Raw genomic sequence first — 20,960 nt, forward strand, 5'->3', positions numbered from 1 at the left:
TAGCTGTTCCTGCTACTCCTAAGTTTTCCAGTTTCCGGATGATGAGATCATGGCTAAGACAGTCAAACGCTTTACTAAAGTCTAGGAAAATTCCAGTAGTTTAAATTCCCTTCTTCAATACTATCTATAAGAGACTCTACCATTTTTATTATTGCAGTGGTGGTAGACCTGCCTTTAGTAAAGCCATGTTGACAGTTTGTCAGTAGATTATGTTTTTCGCAGTGGTTCAGTAGCCTTCTGAGAACAATTCTTTCGCACAGTTTTGAGAAAGTGGATACAAGAGAGATAGGTCTATAATTACTGGGATCTAAGTAGCTTCCATTTTTATATTTTGGATACACTTTTGATAGTTTTAGAGCTGAAGGAAATTTACCACTTCTGAAAGACTTATTGAATATGTCGACGAGGGGCAGTGCAAGTTCTTCAGGGCAAAATTTGAGTATTTTTGAAGAAATCTCATCTAAACCTGATGAGTTTTTTGATTTGAGGTTGTTAATGAACCTATAATGGTGAGATAAAACCATACCTGGACCATCTTCTGTTAATTAAGAATCTTCCTCTTCCTACCTATGCTGCTTCTCTCAGAAGAACAGTTGGAATGTTTTCTCATTTCTCTAGATTCATATCTAAATTTTCAGAGAAGATACAACCACTTACAAATAATGGGTTCCCCCTGATACCAAAGGTTATTTTTGTTTTCAATGAGCTTAAGAAAGAGATTGAACATGCCTCTAAGTTCCCTATTTGCCCTGATTATCCATTTACTGTAGAGACAGATGCTTCTGATAATACTATAGTGGCAACCCTTACTCAAGATGGACATCCAGTGGGTTTTTTTCAAGAAGTCTCAATTCAAGTGAATTGAAGCAGTTATTTAGAAAAAAGAAGCCAATGCTATCTTAGAGGTTGTCCGGAAGAGGTAACACTATTTACTCGGGAGGCACTTTAAGTTGGTTACAAATCAGAAATCTGTTTCCTTTATGTTCCATTCAAAATTGTCTGGTAAAATACAGAATGAGAAGATCATGATGTGGCGACTTGAACTTTCATGTTACAGCTATGACATCGTTTATAGGCCAGGTCGAGAAAAATGTTGCTGCTGACTCCTTAACATGTGCCATAATTTTTAGTTCTATTAATGAAAAACTTGATCAGCTTAGAAGTTTCCATAATTTACTATGCCATCCAGGTGAAACTCGAATGTATCACTGAGTCAGGAGTAAGAATTTACAGTACACCCTACAAGAAATCGGGAAATTAACATCTTCTTGTAGAGTTTGTGCCAAAATAAAACCTAGACTTTGCAGAAATGAAGGAAAGCTCATAAAATTAACAACTCCATTTGAATGATTTGATGTTGACTTCAAAAGGCCCTTGCCAACACCTTCAAGAAACCGCTACATTCTTACTATTATAGTATTCAAGATTTCCATTTGCTTTTCCTTGCCCAGATCTTTCATCAGAAACTGTAATATCAAAATTCAAGCAACTATTTACTGTATTCGGCACACCTGAATTCATTAATTCTGTTAGAGAAACCGCATTTGTCACAATTGCCCCTTCCTTGTGAGCGAAAGAGTTCTACAGTCAGACGTCTTCCAGTCTCTCTAGAATTAAAACATAACTAAAGAAGATGGCTGAGGAGAAAGTAAATTATGATAATTTGTAAACATATGTTTATTCTCTAAATGAACAGTTTTGTTTATTTTAATATTTTATGAAATTGTTGTAACTCTGATTGTTTGTTTTATATTAGAACCTAGCTCAATTAATTGTGTTTAATTAAACCTAACTTCAGGTGTTGTATCTATATCAAGTGGTCTTAAGGATGTATCTATCTCTTACTACACACACATCCATAAAGGGGAGTTTGTTTTGGACTTCTACCTCCATGATATTGGAAAAAATGGATGATAGAGGAAATCCATCGCTATTCCCTTATCTTGATGACAAATTGTACTGTCTAGTTAAATGCAACTATTTCAAAATACCGTCAAGATGAGGGAATGGGATGGGATAAGACAATAGTTTATCGTAAGAAAACACACACCGGCCAATATCTAAATTTTCAATCAAACCATCAAAAATCTGTCAAAGAAGGAGTAGTATACTCATTGTTTGACAGAGCAAAGAGCTTGTGCTCAGAAAAAGATATGCTAAACGAAGAAATTAAAAACATTGAATCAGATCCTTTAAAAATAAAGATATCCTCAGTCAGTTATAAATTAGTGCAAACTAAAATAATAAAAAAATACAAAAGTCAGAAAATGGAAACAAAGAAAAATGTACGTACATGTCGATCCCTTATGTGCCGGTTTGATCAGAGAAAATTAGAAGAGTATGCAGAAAATATAATATTAGAACCGCTTCTCATAAAAACCAAACCAAAAAATAGCACACAGAACTAAAAAACTGTGTTTATAGTATAACATGTTCATGTAATAGGGAATACATAAACGAGACAAAAAGATCACTAAACGTAAAAATTAAAGAGCATAAAGAAAATAATAAAAAAGGACTAGTGGAAAAGTCTAAAATTGCTCAACATTGCTGGTCTGAAAATTATCACATGAAATGGGATGAAACCAACATAATACATAGCGACAATTTTTTTTATGCAAATTTATTGAGGCTTACACATAAAATAAGCAGACCTTTGCTAAGTCAATCTTCGGGTCAGGTTAGACAACTTTGGATACCAATATTTTTTAAAAAAAACGAACTAGGAAAAAGATTGTATCAATAAAACAAACCTCAACCAACAAAATTCATACATACGACATGAAACTAAGGTCTAGGACCAAAACATATGGCTGGAAGCGGATTGCCTTTACCATTCCTCCTCCTGACCATCGCCTTCCTGTCCCCATTGTTTCAGATGACTCAATGCGGTGCCGAAGAAAGAGCCGACATCTATTTTATTTTTTAGTATCCCACTTTTACCTGTGCTGGTGTGATTGTGATTTTCGTGTTCATGACTTGCATTCTGTGCAGTGACAATGTCTGGACTGAACTCCAAACAGCTTTTGGGTTTGTTTTATTCCTTTTCTTTCCCTTCTTTATTTTTGTATGTATTAATACCTCCCTCCACCTGATGAAGATGATACATTCCAATCCTTGAAACGTTGTGTTATACCTTTTGTAACATATGATGGCAAATATCCAAAATTCTGTTATTCTATCAAACCTTCCATCATCAATAATAAACTCTAAAATAATAAAGAATACTTTTTCAAATTTATTTACATGAAAAAGTAAATTATAAATTGAGTTTTTAACTGATAAAAGATAATTACCTTTAGAGGGCACAATAGTTAACTACAGATCACGCATCAGCATTTAATTCCGCCATAATAAAGTGAAATGTTCAAATATGGCCAATAAACTTAGATAAGCTATTTTATAAGATCTATATTTGTACCAAGTTTTAACTTGTTTGTTAATTTAGATTTTATATTGGACACAGCTGTGTTAATTTACTGTAAGACACTCAATCACAACCAGCATTATTAACTCACCAGTCAAATACATGCTGTTATATGATGCTTTAAAATAACTAAACATGTACTAACGGTTTTTTCCCAGACTTTTTCAAGTTAAAACAGTATTATCTACCAGAGAAATTATCATGAGTCGCTTAGAATCTTATTAATTTTTTGTCAAAATTGAGACTTTTGCTATAGCTATAACACTATAGCATAATTTTATATTGAAAATATATCTTTTCAATTTCTAAACATCTATTTTATGTGTTAAAATTTAATTAAAAAGTCATCTTCAATTTCACAATGTCTCTTTTATTCCAAACCACATCCAGTATGGCACAAAATTTAACCGTCAGAGCCAAAATATCCTTTTATTCTAACTTAGCTGCAAATTCCAAAATGTCTTTTGTCCAAAACATTTTACAAGAAAACAATAATTTATTCATTTTCGCTGTCTTGTACATAACTTAAAAGTGTTACCATTCCTCACATGTTTGGTTTTGTATTGGTATAACTTCTAAACAGTGAATGAATTATGAATAATTAACTGGCTAAGTTACAAGATTCATTGCTGTAAACACAACTTAGTTGTCCATCCGTAGTTGTGTGAATTTGTTTTGTTAATTTTTGAGAAAACAGAAAATATTAAAACGGTTTTATATATGTGTTTGCAATGGCATGTTTGTTTTTGAACTTGGTTCTAATGCTGGCCTAATGGTTTTTAAAATAATCTTTATATATATTTCTTGTGTTCATGTGTATGTGACTGAACTCCTCCTAAACGACTGGACCGATTTTGATGAAATTTTGTGTGTGTTTTCAATGGAATTCGAGAATGGTTTAGATTCACAATTTGGTCCACTGGAAAATGGTTTTTTAATTAATTTTTCATTTGTAAGTAGTTGTTGATTTTGGAGTGTTTTACATTGGATCCGGCAGACTGTGCTACGGCACATAATACAAAGTGAACTGATACTTAACAGCTGTTAATACTGTCATCTGAAGTTCGTCAAAGAGGCAGAAACATTTAATATTTAGAAAATTATTATTGTAAAGTGCTTGATCAGTAGTGTAATGTAGATTGCATAGAAGAAGTTATTGCCTAATTTTCAGTTTAGATTGCACCAATGGTCAATAAACTATATAATGCAATGAAAATACTATTAAACGCTGTTATAAAACACCTCATTGCACAAAGCCGTGAGTGTTTGCACATAAGGAAGGTGTTTACCTACGAATTTGCTTAGATCGAAGGTAAATGAAAAGAGCCGAGAGAAGACGCTTTATGATCAAAATTGGTTTTCTTTTATACATTTTCTTGATCGGACCACAAGGCAAACTTCACAATAATACTAGAAATGTCTTAGATAGAAAACTAATTTTAATATACCGAATTTGATTCTTTATAACCTAATTAGTTTATCGAGGTTCATCTCTATACATTAATTGTACTGAATAACTTATCCAAGCATAAACCACGAAAGATAGAGGCAAGAAATATGGTACATACCTGCATAATGCGCCCAAAAGGCTCACGTCTATCAATTATCTCAGGAATGTTTAGAATATGATAGAAAAATAATACGTGAATATAGTGTACTGGTTTTCAACAGGAAATTGCGTGCAAAGCCACGAGCAACTGCTAGTTTATTATATTAATTCATTCAGAAACAGAACATCTCTTAACCTATTAAATGTTGCTTTCTCAATTCCTAAAATAACTCTTATCCATGTTCTATTTATAAACTGTTCTTTCACCAGAAATGGTTTTATACTTTTTAAATATATATTTTCATTTTTATGAAGGTTTTTAACACGTCCACAACTACGTGTATGTAGCCATCATGTACATGCATTCCTTCACAACTGTCGTTGTGTACCCGGTTGGTTACACACTGCGCTTTCTATAGGGCATTGTGCACCCAATGGGTATTCGTTGCTATGCATTTCGTTATTACATTTTTATTGTTTGCCTGTCCTAGTGGTTTGTTAAATTTGATCCTGCACTTGAATAAATACTGCAGACTTTCATGTATCCCGTTAGGTGCACGGTTGCCTAACGTTTTAGGTACCCCTTGGGGTACATGGAAAAACATACTGAAATTTTTTTATGCAAAATTGCAAACCCTACACTTTTCTCGTTGTACTTAGACATTTAACGTAAAAATAATGATTAAGTTACTTTTTTTGCCATTATTATTGAAAATTTTAACAGCAAATAAAAAGTCCAGATATAAGCCATTGCTGTGAACATCCATTCTTTCACTTTTTCTTCATCTTAAATACTTATTTTAATTCTGTATTACGAGAACAGTTCCCATAATTCAAGGAATCCTTAATACTGTTATCTCAGACTCACTGTCTTTGTCTCTAAACATGTCACACATATTGCCTGAAAAGTGAGGGCCATTTGCACGCAGTTCCTTGAAAAATACCATTTAAAAAAAGATAATAATGTGTACGATCAGGAGGTCTAAGGATCCCACGGAAAAATTAAATTTGGGTACAGACAAGTACTTGCAATCTTTAACAACACACAGTTCTATTGAAGAGCAAATAAACTCAATATCATTTGGATCTATAAGACCCCAACCCATCAGTTAAGGGATTGTTACATTTAGATTTTAAAATCAGTAGTAATTCAGTAAATCAGGTTTTTTTATTACTCCAGAGAGTAAATACATCAATTATTGAATGAACATTAAGCGTTTTCGACAAAAACCACTTGTCTGAATAATAAATGATAATTTGCTCTAAGAATTTGCCTTAATATCAGTCATAATTAACCATTAAACCTTCAAATAGTAATTTCCAAAAAATGTCAATTTAACACACACTAATTTGAGTATTCGATATAGTGAGTGCATAAGTTAACACCTTCATTACAATTTATATTCTTTCTACTGAAATTAGTCACTATACTGCATGATTTGAACTATACTGGCAACTGTGACATAACTTGGGTACTACAATAGGTGTGTGCACTGTAGACATAGTTGCAATAGCACCTGTAAAGATTCCAGTAGGAGCGCTCTCTTAATTTTGACAAAATTATTCTAGAATTACGGAGGGAAACATAGGCTACCTGCTACCATTGGTATTAATTGAATTAAAAATAAATAATTACTACTGGATGTAAATGTGAATATTAAAGTCTTTTCCTATGCAGCTCACAGAAGCAATGTAGCATGCACGCAATGTGTACAACACATGGGCACGATGAGAACTAATCCTCACTCCCATCCCATATGACAGGAGGGAGGTACTTGGTCAGAAAGTTGTGTTCGGCAACAGACAATTCGTTTGTAATTCCTTTGTTATCAGCTTAAATTGTTCTATTTCAAAAATATGCCACTTAAGTTACCAGGGGCTCACAGAAAAGGAAATATTCAAAACAATATGTAAAAGTTACTGACATTAAACTAAAAACGTACAGACATTGTCTGAAACCAGATGGCTTTGTAGAGCAGAGGCAGTTTCCATTATTCAAGAATGTAGTGAACACATTAGAAGACATTGTTGAAGATGCTTTGATGCTAAGGCAAGAATAAAAGGAAAAGGAATTTTGAACCAAGTAAAGTAATTTGATTTTATCTTAAGTTTTGGAACCTTAATCTAATATTGATAACAAGATACTCAAATCTTCAGTTACTGGTGTGTGTCAAGTCGTAATGAAATTGAAAGTCTTACAATGGCATTAATAGAATTAAGAAACAATAGATGTTTGATAACATGACCAAAGCTGGAATAGAATGAATATAACAATTACCATTCCTAAGAAGATTAAAGCAGAAAATATATGGAAATCCAAACTTTGCCTATCACATTAGTTATTAAAGGCAGTCAATATTAACAGTCTTGAACAAGTTCTTTAGTTAGTCTCAAACAATTGAAAGATTTCAAGATGTGGTGATCAATCAATTTTGCAAAGTTTTAATCTCTAGTACTTCACAATATAATTCAACATTGAAACTTTATATATTATTCTTCTTACACGTTTTTCAATCAATTTTAAAAATATACAATAATATTGAAGAGTAATAGGTGAATATGATTACAAACATAATTTTTGGAATGATTGGAACTAAATTAAGCTCCAGTTTTACAAACAAAATTCGTATGTTTATAACTATTTTTGTCTTGTAAGGTTCCTTAATGTATAATGAGTATATGTTAACAGTGCCAGAGTCTCATGTAGACTGTGAGCAACATCTAGGATAGTGTCAAGTAGCATGAGATATTAGCACTCGAGGTGTTATACAGCAATAGTGAACTAACTATACTGTATGATGTTAATTCTTACAGTGCCAGAGTCTCGTGTTGACTGTTAGCAACATATAGATAGCGGCAAGTAGCATGAGATGTTAGCACTCAAGGTGTTATACAGCAATAGTGAACTAACTATACTGTATGATGCTGATTCTTACAGTGCCAAAGTCTCGTGTTGACTGTTAGGAACATATAGGATAGTGTCAAGTAGCATGAGATGTTAGCACTCAGTGTTATACAGCAATAGTGAACTAACTATACTGTATGATGTTAATTCTTACAGTGCCAGAGTCTCGTGTTGACTGTTAGGAACATATAGATAGCGTCAAGTAGCATGAGATGTTAGCACTCAGTGTTATACAGCAATAGTGAACTAACTATACTGTATGATGTTAATTCTTACAGTGCCAAAGTCTCGTGTAGACTATGAGGAACATCTAGGATAGTGTCAAGTAGCATGAGATGTTAGCACTCAGTGTTATACAGCAATAGTGAACTAACTATACTGTATGATGTTAATTCTTACAGTGCCAGAGTCTCGTGTAGACTATGAGGAACATCTAGGATAGTGAAAGTAGCATGAGCCGTTGGCCCTCAATACGTTACCATGCCAACCTTGAATCATCGGACCATCAGTGTTGTGCAAATTAAACATCTAATAATGCATCTTCAGTTTGACATTTCGAAATGACAGCCACATGTGAAATTTACCTTACTTCAAAGTCAGAAGAGGTATTTTAAATATGTTTCAAGTACAAGTGCAAAACACCCAAAACCAACCTGCCACTTGAAGAAGTTTTGACTGCTCATTGGACAAACAATTCTAAAAAGCATATTGAATGGAGCGATTCTAATGTGTAACCAATCTATCGATTTGGTTAATATATCTTATTTTTATTTTGATGCTGTTTTAAGCACAAAAAACTTCACTTTCAATTTACTGAGTTCTTTACAATCATACTGGTGTAATTTTGTAATAAATTACCAGGGTTAAAACTTTGAATTTGTTAAAAAGTTGTAAATTAATTTACTTCAGTAAATACAGATGGTAAATGTGTTACAATTTTAAGTTAAAAACAACAATGCTAATTTGCAGAATCTTTCCTAAATTCTAAACTTTTAACTGTGTTTGTAGAATCTTCATGTTCTCCACTCTCAGGTAGACAATCCATCGCAGTAGTCAGTCAGCAGCTCCTCTGTGGTAGGTAGTAGACTCAACTTGCAGAATTTACTGTATTAAAAATAGACTGATAGGAGTAAGCAAAAACCGTTTTAGCCCTAATATTTATTGTGAATGTAAACTGAACATTTGTAGCATAAGTACCTTACAAATTTCGAATCTGCACATAGCTTTTTTGTTTTTTTTTTATATCTATTAATTTTTTTCAGTAATACGATGTTTTAAATATTTTACAGAAACAATTTTATACAGAATATTTACCAATAAAAATAATAACTGGTAAATAATAATTCAATTGTTGACACAAATTGGGTTAATACTTCTATTCCTAAATATATATTTTTATATATATAAAAAGAACTACAACATTTAATTAAATAGCTTTCATATTTACAACATAACCAAACAAAATTTTTATTAAATTTCCATATTCAGTCGTATTAAAAGTTCAAGCAACTAGAACAAAATTCACGTAGACAATCAACATAATTTAATTAGTATAACAAAGGTCAAAAAGAACCAGTTTTTTTACAATTGATTATGTTAATAACCAAACATACCTCTTTTATGCTATAACATGCTTAAATTATAATTTACATCCTTAGAAGCGTTAAAAGTAATAAACTTATTCATTGCCTAAATTTACATATATATCTTAACTAGAAGCAGACATCACAAGGAATCAATTAAAACAAGTTAGAAAACAAAACAATATTTAACTATCCAAATTTAAACTTTCACTTTAGTAACATAAAAATAATAGTGAAAATATTTAGAACTCGGAAAGTTCCTTGCGATGTCGACATAGGTTATAAAAGTCACAGTACCTTGTACTTGTCACTCTATTTGAGCGCAAGCACCAGTCCCTCCTCCCTCGTAGACGGTGGCGTGGCTATCACACGTGAACACAGGAACACACTCGACCAGGGAAACAAATTTTGTTTGAATTTTAATGTTATTATTAATTAAAAATGTATAAAATGTACAAGTTTCCAACATAAATAGTTATTCAACACTGTATAAATTATTGTATAAAAATATATAAATATATTTTTAAAATCGTAATATACAAACAATAACAATAAGCACCACCAAATTCCTTTCCTTCTGACGATTTGAATCTTTGATTGTGCAACACAAAGTCAAGTTTAGATTTTGGTAACTGTTTGGTAAATAAAGGGGCAAAAATCACATTTGACGTAATGAATCCTGTGTTCACACATCCACACCACATTTCACAATAACTTGCAACACTTCATCTCTAAAACTGAGTAGTTCTGACAAATCATGAAACTGACTATAAACACAATTTCAAAGACTTAAGCCACTTAAGTCACATTTGTTTATGGACATAGGCTACATTTATGAGGAGCTAAAGTTTCTTTTGTAATCCACAGAACTCACTCCTGCTGACTAGGATTCATCTTGTTCAATAGTACTCTCCTCAGCAGATACTGAAGTTTCACTTGGCTGGTGTTCAACATCCGTTCTACTAGAATGAGACTCGATGTTGCTTAAACTGTCAGGCTCAATGACTGCAGGTAACTTAAGTTGTGGATTAAAAAATTCTATGCTTTCACTGGTTTGGTTATCTGATGACAATTTTTGTTCCTGATGATCCGAGGAAAAATTACTACTATTAACATCATCTAAAACTAAAGATTCGCAATCCGCCTTAAGTGTATAATTTTGACCTTGTTCTTCTACAAAAATATCAGGATGGGATTCATTTTGTGATCTCTCAATATCTACAGACTGAATTTCTTGGCCATGCATGTATTCTGAAGATTTTTCTACCTCTGAAGATTTTTGGTCAGTCTCAACAGCAGGCTGTAAAAAATTCTGATTGTATGAATTTTCATGTTTACTAGTTTCTAACAAAGATGTTTGTTCCACATATGAGTGCATATTTTCTGTATCTTCACTGAAAGAAACTTGGTCTCCCATTAATGAAGAGACCCTTTTTTCTTCATTAATTGACATACCCTCTGGAAAACTGGTTTCAACAGCTGTTGAGCCCTCAGATTGTTCTACATTCTGAGAGTTAGCAAGGAATGAAGATGACTGTTCATTTTCATTGCACAGAGGAACAGATGAATCTACCATTTCTGTATCCTGTAATGATTGTGATTTCTGGGAGAAACATGAACTTATTTCTTGTTCACGAATGGTTTGTCTCAAATCTGAAGAATCAATATCTACATTACAGTTGGAAGAGATGTTAGTTTCTGGTACATCCATTAAATGGTGTTGATCTGCAGAGGGCTGGGAAACAGTGTTAGATTCCAAGCATTGTTCATTATTTTCTTCTGATGGCTTTTGTGAGTTTAAAATATCCTCAATATCACAAGTGTTTCTATTCTCTTGAGTTGTGTCTTTTTCACACAAATTCAAATCATCAGTACTGTTATTAACTGTTGGAATATCTGAACAACTTTCATTTTGGTTAGCAACTGCTTCAGCTGCATTCACCTCCCTTGATTGACCTTGACTGGCTGTATCCATTGTCAGTGACGCTGTATCCATTGCCAGTGACCGAACTTCAGCTGCCTGAGCAAATGAAGGTGGTGGAGATGGATTGCTCCATCTCGAAGATCTTTTGGGACTGGGAGCACCTGCTTCTTCATCTTCTCTTCTACGTTCATCTGGTCGTCCTTGGAATCCTCTTCCTCGATTTTTAAGACTCTGTCCACCTCGTCCTCTTCCACTGTCTTCAAATACTGGAGGACCAAATCGCTCAGGACCTTGGTCAGGAGGAGCAAAACCTCTAGGTGGGAAGCCAAATCCTGCCTTTGGTGGTGATGGTCCTTGTCCTTCCATCCATCCTACAATAGCAGAAATAGACCAATATCATAATTTGATAAATACTATATTAATTAATTTCTGAGAATGAATTAATAATATAATAACAGATTTGACACAAAATAAACAGATCTAAATATGCCATTTACTTTTTTTTACAAACTGAATATTACATTACTTCCACTGTTTCCATACTACCCGAGTATCCTAGAGAATCTAGGATAACATTGTTTGAGGCCCATTTTCCACTAAATAAAATTTTTTGTAAAAGTAAAATTATAAAGATGTGATTCATGCAAATTAACTAATAATTAAAAAGCTCAAACTTTTAACATTTAATTACCAATAATCTGTTTGTTTAGACAATAAATCCTGATTTACTTTCACAATTAGTTCATGTCCTGTTTAGATCAATCATACATTTAAATAAACAACAATCTCTAAATAGTTGTGTCAGAAATTTATTAGGCTATTTTCTGTTAGAAACCAAGTCTCAGATAATATACCCTGGATAAGGTGAACAAACAGTTTATAACATAAAATATAAATATGTATTATGAATTTTCTTAACAAAGCTGTAAGAAACCAATGCTTAATAAGACATAAGATATTTATTGCCGTTGATCATATATACAATGAAATAGGCATTGTCAATACACTTTTAGTATAAAACATACTAATATAGAAACATCATTGAAAACCACAAAACAGATTTAAGAGACTCAAAAACATTTACCTTGCAGTTGTTAAATAAACATATATTTTAAAATTAAAACACATTGATTTAAAACTGAATATTGACATCCACATTTAAAAACTCGTCAATTGAATAAAATTGATTATTTAAAAGCCACAAATATAATTTTCTTTTTAAATTAGCTATGGGAGTAACATGAGCAATTTCTGGAAGCTTGTTAAAAAATCTTACACAATTTACCATATGGGATGTTCCAAATTTGGTCAGTCGATGTTGAGGAATGTCAAGCTTATTTTTATTTTTGGTGTTGTGTGTATGAAATTGATTTCTAATGAAAAAGTTTCTGAGGTTAGCTTTAGTGTATAATATAATATGGTAAATGTAGAGATTAATAATGGTGGGTATTTGTAATTGTATAAATAGGCATTTGCAATGGTCTAATGGTGCAGCATGACAAATGGTTCTAATAACCCTTTTTTGGATTATTAATAGATCTGAGACTGCTACAGAATGGCCCCATAATATCAAAATAATAAAAAAAAAATTATAATAAAACCACTAATCAACTATTTGTTTGGTGTTTACATACTCTGGTATATTTTTACATAATTTGTAAAAATTATCCATCAACATAACTGTAATTAGAACTACTATAGTTTTTTTTTTTTTTTTTTTTTTTTTAATTTTTACAACATAAACATTTTTATTTCATTATTTACAAACACATTTTTTTCTCAATCCAAACACTGCCTTTAATTACTAAAGAATATTTAACCTCAGTAATTTATTGTTAACCTTTTATATAAATATTTGCGTGCATGAGTTAGAAATGTAAAAATAAATTATTTAGGGGAAGGCAAACATGGAAAATACGAGGGGGTACCCAAAAGTAACCGGAATTGTATTGCTGGCAGCCGGCAGCGTGTAGTACACATTCCTGCCGCCAGGCGTGTGTCGCGCAACCCATTGCGAGCTCAGTGACCCCAGTTCCGTTGTCCTAGTGCATTCTGTTCGTTCGTAGTGACTGTTTTCGCTAACCCTGTTCCAAGTTTTCGTTTTTTGTCATGCCAAGTTTAAGTGAACAACGTGCAGCTGTGAAATTTTGTTTTTTACTTGGTAAAAAATGCTGCAGAAACTATTTTAATGTTGAATACAGCTTACAAAGATGATGCTATGGGGAAAACTCAGGTCTATGAGTGTTTCGCTCGATTTAAAAATGGACGACATGTCGATTGAAGACAAACCTCGTTCTGGATGTCCATCAACCTCTCGAACGGACGAAAATGTTGAGAAAATTCGTGAACTTGTGCTCACCGACCGTCGACAGACAATTGAGGAACTATCAGAGAGTAGTGGGTTAACTTGGAGCTCGGTTCAGCGAATTTTAACAGGAGATTTAGGACTGAAAAGGGTTGCTGCCAAATTTGTTCCTTGACTTCTGACTGACCATCAAAAGGCACATCGAGTTTGAAACTTGCCGCCTTCTGAAAGAACATCTCGAAAATGATCCCGATTTTCTGGAAAAGGTAATTACTGGTGATGAGTCATGGTGCTATGGTTATGACCCAGAAACTAAGCAACAGTCAAGGCAATGGAAGTCGCCATCTTCACCTCGTCCAAAAAAATGTCGGCAAGTCAAATCAAACATCAAAACCATGTTGATTTGCTTTTTTGATTTGGCATTGTTCATTCTGAGTTTGTTCCTCCAGGTCAGACTGTCAACCAAACATTTTATTTGGAGATTTTAAGAAGATTGCGCAACAGTGTTCGCCAGAAAAGACCCGATTTGTGGCAGACTGGAGACTGGTTCTTCCACCACGACAACGCACCGGCACACACAGCCATCTCAGTTAGGCAGTTTTTAGCCAAAAACGGCATGGTTCCGCTGCCCCACGCACCTTACTCACCTGACCTCGCTCCATGCGACTTTTTTTTTTATTTCCACACATGAAAAGAGGCTTGAAAGGTCAACGATTTGACAGCGTTGAAGAGGTTAAGAAAAAAACGAAGCTCGAGCTTGCAGCCATTTGTAAATATGACTACAAAAAATGTTTTGATCAATGGAAATACCGTTGGGACAAGTGTATTAGTTGTAATGGAGATTATTTTGATATAATATTTGATATAATATAATGTTTATAAAATAATTCCGGTTTTTTTTGGGTACCCCCTCGTATATGATAATTTTTTTAATATTATTTAATGCTGTAGAGTTTATGTAAAGAAAATCACTTCAAAGCCACTTTACTCAGAACAAAATTTTTTTTAGCTATGCTTACCTGTTGACCATCCATGTTACTTATAAAAACTACAATATTAAATTTATAACATAACAAAGTCAGACATAATCAGCAGATGAAAGCCACAAATAATAGCTCTTTTATTTTTCCAATGATATTTAACTAATACCATAAAACATTATATTCAATAATCATTTTTACAATGAATCAATAATGTTTTGAATTACTACCACTGTAGCAATCATAATATGTGTTAACAAAATAAAAATAATCCATATGAATGATGAGTTTAGCTCCAGTTAAACTTCCTATTAGTGCACTGGAACCTGATTGTGCACCTGATGAGACAATGATGTTAAGTTTTGAGCTTCTTCGTTACAAACTTTTTTATTTCTTCAGACGAACATATGACTCCAGATTCCAGAAGTCAAGTATGTGACGGTGTCAGATTCTGGATGCTGTACTAAGAGAAAGGTGGATGAGAGCTAAACTCAACATTCACATAGAATCAACCCTTCCCACTATAGCTACGTTATGTGTAAGGAACAATAATATGACCCATATATTGAAAATTTGTATTGAAAAAAAAGAGTGTATGAAGATGGACTGAAACGTTTCTGACCCCAACATGAAGATGGCAGCCCTCGTAAATAAAAGCTACTGAATTTTATGTTCATCTGTTGCCAGTTACTCACCAAAGATTCAGCCATTTTGGGCACACAGTTTTTACATGACAGTCATTTGAGTGAGTGTTTTGCGAAAATTGACAATAACAAGTATTGAGCTGTCAATAAATATTTGTTTTTGAAAGGCAGTACACCTTTGCAAATCAAAGATGAGTTGGAGTCTGTGTATGGGGACTCTGCACCATAATTTACAACAGTTAAATTTTGGGCTGCTGAATTTAAACGTGACAGTAAGAGCTTGGGAAACGATAAACGTTCGGGACGTCCAGAAACTGCAACTAACGACGAAAACATCACCAAATGTTCATCAAATGGTGCTAGACAGCCGTCAAATTAAATTGAGAGACATAGCAGAGGTTATAAACATGTCAAAAGAACGTGTTTGTCACGTATTAAATCAACATTTAGGCATGAGAAAGCTGTCCGCGTGTTGGGTGCCGCTTTTGCTCATGTAAGGCCACAAACGTGTTCGAATGATCAATTCCAATGCTTTTTTGGCGTAGTTTAGATGAAATAAATCCGAGTTTTGGTGCCGAATAATTATTGTACATGAAACTTGGATACACAATTATACACCCTGAAACAAAAATACAGTCTAAACAGTAGGCTGGAGTTATTGAGAGTCATGGAGTTGTTTTAATCAATGACTTTCAAAAAGGCAAAACCATTACAGGAGCATACTATGTAAATTAATTGACAAGCTAAAGCAAAACTTGTGGAAAAATGGTCAAATTTGCAGAAAAAGAAAATCCTATTTCATCAAGACAACGTACTGTCTCACACCACAGCGGTTGCCATGGCGAAAATCTACGAATTACGGTTTGAACCGCTTGACCATCCGCCTCACTCACCAGATCTAGCCCCCTGTGACTTCTTTTAGTTCCCTCATCTAAAAATTGCGCTCAAGGGCAATGAAGACAATCACCTTTGTGAACAATAATTTTGCAGAGTACTATTTGGATGGGTTAAAGAGATGGGAGCATCGCTGGGAGAAGTGTGTAGAGTTACAAGGAGACTATGTTGAAAAATAAAAATTTAACCCTTTGAGTACCGAGAGTCTCGCTCCGAGAAGACACATTCCTACACGAAGAGTGCCGGAGTCTCGGAATGAGACAATTTCTATTTCATTTGTAGTACCTCTATAACTTATCCCATACTGAATAATATCATACAAAATGCCAATACATAAACTAAACTAACCTTTTCAACTGATATTTCGACTTTTTAACGCTGTTGTGTGACGTAAACAACTAACTACAATACAAAACTTTCTCAGTTGGATCGCGATCGCGGTGTCGAGATGAATAGCGGACCGTTTTTGAGGTTATATAATTGTGCATTTTTATTAATATAAAATGTTTCCAAGCTATATTAGATATTAAAATTAATAAAAAAAGTGTTGACAGTCACTTCCGAGTGTCCATGAAGCAGTGTTGTGGAGTTTGTTTGCAAAATTGCCTGAATAAGGTTATGTTTATGTTTTGAGTTTCGTTTTAGTAATTATTGTTATATTACACATGATTGTGCATTGTTTTAAATGGCTTTTATCATTAAAGTATTAAAGTTTTGAAAAAATTCAAAAAAAGCTTTTTATAGTGAAAAATAAACTTTAACTGAATATTTTCCAAAACCCTGCGTTTTTTAGCAAAACAAACCTCTAGTGCTTGAATAATTTGTATAATTGTGTTTATTGTACAATATTAGGTTATGGCACATGATTTTAAGGTATTTTTTAATGCTCTTTATCATAAAAGTATTAAAATTTAAAAATAAATGTTTCTTATATTAGTTATTTTACTTTAAACTGGATTTTAATTTTGTTTCCGTTGAAAAGCCACGGTTTAAATTGATTTTTCATTTCTTTAAATTATATAAACATCTTATTGTTACATATTTTCTGATGAAACATTATTCACCTTTAAACAAAATTCAAAAGAAGCTTTTAATTATCAAAAATAAATTTTAAGTGAATTTCTTTATGAAACCTTGTATATTAGTAAAAATAATCTCTAGCAATTAACTATTTATAAAAATTTTGTTTACGGTACAATATCAAGTTATTACACATGATTTTGGGTCGTTTTTAAATTCTATTTATTATGAAAGTAATGAATCTCAAAATAGAATTTTTTATTATAATTATTTCACCCCAAACTTTATTTTTATTTTGTTTCCGTGGAAATGTTGCTGTTTAACCCTTTGAGTGCCACGGGTATTTTCCGAAGGCATATGCATAAAGTGCCACGCTGTTTTTTAGCATATTTGTAAGCTTTTGGGAAAAAAATATGTTGTAAAATAACACCAAACAGATTTCCATCATTTTGTTGTTGTTTTTTTCTTATTAAATGCAGAATATGATACATATCGTTACAAATAAAATTTGATTAATAAAAATATAAAAATTTCAGTATTTATAAAAAAAAGTGTTTTACTTTTGTATAAAAAGTTACGTTTCGACCTAATTTGTGAGTATACAGTATTTTAAAGATTTTTTTTTCTTTATACCATGATAAAGGCCATATGATTCTAAATAAAACCCATGTGTAATATCTTATTCTAGAATTTTAAAAACATGGCATTATATGTATTAACAAAATGCTGCCCGGTACCGACATTTTATAAACTGTACTTCATTTGTCAGAGTTTAGAAATTACTTAGTAATGATGTAGTTTTCCCAATAAATCTAATAAAATATTAATACAACACAAATAAAATGATTAGCAAATTTAGAAACAAATACTTGCTAACATATTTACATAAAAGTTTACATTTACAAAATAATAACCCTAATAATATTTACACTGAAAATTCATGTTTTTCGCTTGAACACAACTCAAATCATACATTACTTTTGTAAAGAAATACAGTAAAATACTGTATAAGTTACTATTTTATTTTGTATTTACTCAAATGCTTGGTTATCGGCACATAAACAACAAGAAAGGCCGTTATGCAACACGGTACTCGCCCGTTACGTCGCCGCGTGACTGGAAGACAGAATCATCGTACAGGTACTTATCACAGCCCACTATTTTTGGACGAGTTTTCCTTATCAGAGATCAAAATAAACTTCATTATAGTTCCTTCTTCCATAATGAATCGAAAAATTCTCGATGAGTCATACTTCCTATCTCCAAATTGTCTCCAAATAGACACACGAATGACCTGACATTTTCGAATAATGAAACGTTGTTCTTATAGTTTTTTATTTAATTGATTGTTGTAATAACTCGTAAATTCCAAAATAGGTTAAATAAAGTCAGTTGTTTTTAATACTGTAATTTATTTTGTCCCCGATAAGGAAAACTCGTCCAAAAATAGTGGCTTCTTGATAAGTACCCAAACAACATAAGTTTAACAGATAAAATAGTAGAGAAACAACATAAAAGTCGTATTTATTGATAGTTTGGAACCTATTGAATACAGCCGTATGATTATTTGGCCAAAATAATCTTGTACTATATAAAATATTATCGAAATACGAAACGTCAAAATTGGCGACACTGGCACTTTATGCACTTTTCGTACCGTCAAAATTAGCGACGCTGTGGCACTCAAAGGGTTAAAGTGATTTTTTTATTTTAAAAATAAAATAAAAATTTAAAACGTTTTAAAATAGTTTCTGACACCTAGTACATTTACCTTTAAAAAGAAGAAACAGAAGCTTTTTATGATAAAAAATAAATTTTATACACATTTTCTTCTAAAACCTTGCGTTTTTGTCGAAAACCCTCTGGCACTTTTTGCATAGTCACACAAAAAATAACTCATCACTTTTCAACATGGATTTGATTTTATCTCTGGCACTAAAAGGGTTAATTTAAGAAAAAATGTCTTGTACTTTCTTAGGTCAGAACCTTTTCAATCCATCCTTGTAAATATAGTGCTTCTCACATAACTGCCACCATAGTGTTTGTATGTTCCCATAAGTACATAACAACAGATACACAACTACTGTACCTGGTCTTGGACCTCTTGGGCCACCTCCTCTGGGGGAAAACATAGGCCCTGTAATAATGAAATTATATTCATTAACTGTTAATGATTAACTTCAAAATGATTAAACTCTAGAACTGGTACTTACTGAATATCTAGCATGAAAGGTGGTTGTTAAATCGCTATCATATAAGTAATAACCAATAGCTTCATAACTCAACTTTATAATTAGTAGTTACAAAAAGAAAATTGGTAGTTCTAATTAAGTACACAAGTATCAGAAATAGTATCTTAAAGAACAAAATAAAAAGTTAACAAAAACGCAGTGGCAAGGCCATATCGCTGGCACGGCCATGTTAGAATTTCACACAAAAAATTATAACACGATTTAGTACTCATTTAGTATAATTTGTACAGCAGTGTAAGAATTTGTACAACACAGTAAAAGGTATTAACAAAAACATAGTAGCTGGGCCAGTGACTTGCCTGCTAGGTAATGTTGGAATTTCATGAAAACCATTATACCACCATATAGTACTCTTAGTACTAATTCGTACTGGAATATCAGACATTGTACTGAAATTAATAACAATGTATTAACGAAAATGTAATAGCCTGTCCATGTTGGAATTTCATGCCTTGGTGGACTTTTCTAAAAACTATTATATCAGTTATACTGTCTGGAAATGTGTAATGTTTGTATGGACAGTTCTAAAACTAAGCACCTATTTATTGAAAATAAAATATGATGATTAAAGTACTAACCTCCTCTTCCACCTCTTCCTCGAAAATTTTCTTGAAGTCCTCCCCTCCCTCTACCACGAGCAAAAAATTCAATCCGAATTCGTGGTTGAAACTCTCCAGGAGGTCCATGAGGTCCACCACTAAAGCCTTCAAAGGGAGGATGTCCATGAGGACCAAACTCATCTCCAGGAGGTCCTCTGATTTGGAAGTTATCAGGTGGCGGAATCCCAGGCCCAAAGTTGTCTGGTAACATTCCTCTGTTAAAATTATCAGGAGGTGGTCCTCTCATATTGAAATTTTCAGGGGGTGGTCCTTGCCCATCGAAATCAGGAGGTGGGCCTCTTGGATTAAAACCATCTGGAGGTCCAAAATTTCCTGGAGGAGGACCTCGAGGATCAAAGCCATCTGGAGGAGGTCCCCTGGGCCCAAAACCATCTGGAGGAGGTCCTCTAGGACCAAATTTATCTATAAGGGGTCCTCCTCGTCCCCCAAATCCATCTGGTGGTGGACCTCTGGGGTCAAATCCCTCAGGCGGAGGACCCCTGTGATCAAACATATCTCGTGGACCACGGCCATCAAACCCTTGACGGTTGTTGGGATGATGCCCATGCATATCTGGAGCAAAGCCATCTTGGTGAAAGACATCATTCCTTGGACCGAATTTTGAGTTACCTGTAAAAATATTTTACAAATGTATCAATTTTTAAAACTATTAGAATACATTAATTTCCCCTAATCACTCTTTTAATGGCTGATTTGACTGGGCTACAAATAGTGGTAAGATTAAAATAACCTTTCCTCTGACTGTGAGTTAAAACTCTAAAACCATGTACAGTAATATGTGTATTTATAAACATTTAAGGTTTATGTCAAATTAACTGATTAATGTGTCAAGTTATTGTTTCTTAAATTTGAATTTG

At 33.1% G+C, this 20,960-nt stretch overlaps 1 protein-coding gene across 2 annotated transcripts in view; it reads right to left on the minus strand.

Moving 5' to 3' along the window:
- Positions 1–9,024: 9,024 nt before the first annotated feature.
- Positions 9,025–20,960, minus strand: part of LOC124360585 (SR-related and CTD-associated factor 4-like) — an 83,955-nt gene continuing 72,019 nt past the window's right edge. For both annotated transcript variants that reach the window (XM_046814318.1, XM_046814317.1), the window contains exons 20-22: positions 20,062–20,712; positions 19,321–19,368; positions 9,025–11,759 (exon numbers count right to left, since the gene is read on the minus strand). In XM_046814318.1, the coding sequence (XP_046670274.1) occupies positions 10,348–11,759; positions 19,321–19,368; positions 20,062–20,712 (2,111 nt within the window). In that variant the 3' untranslated portion in view covers positions 9,025–10,347. The remainder of the gene's footprint in view (positions 11,760–19,320; positions 19,369–20,061; positions 20,713–20,960) is intronic.

Source organism: Homalodisca vitripennis, chromosome 4 (genome assembly GCF_021130785.1).
Source record: "Homalodisca vitripennis isolate AUS2020 chromosome 4, UT_GWSS_2.1, whole genome shotgun sequence".
In the NCBI taxonomy this organism is placed as follows: Eukaryota; Metazoa; Arthropoda; class Insecta; order Hemiptera; family Cicadellidae; genus Homalodisca; species Homalodisca vitripennis.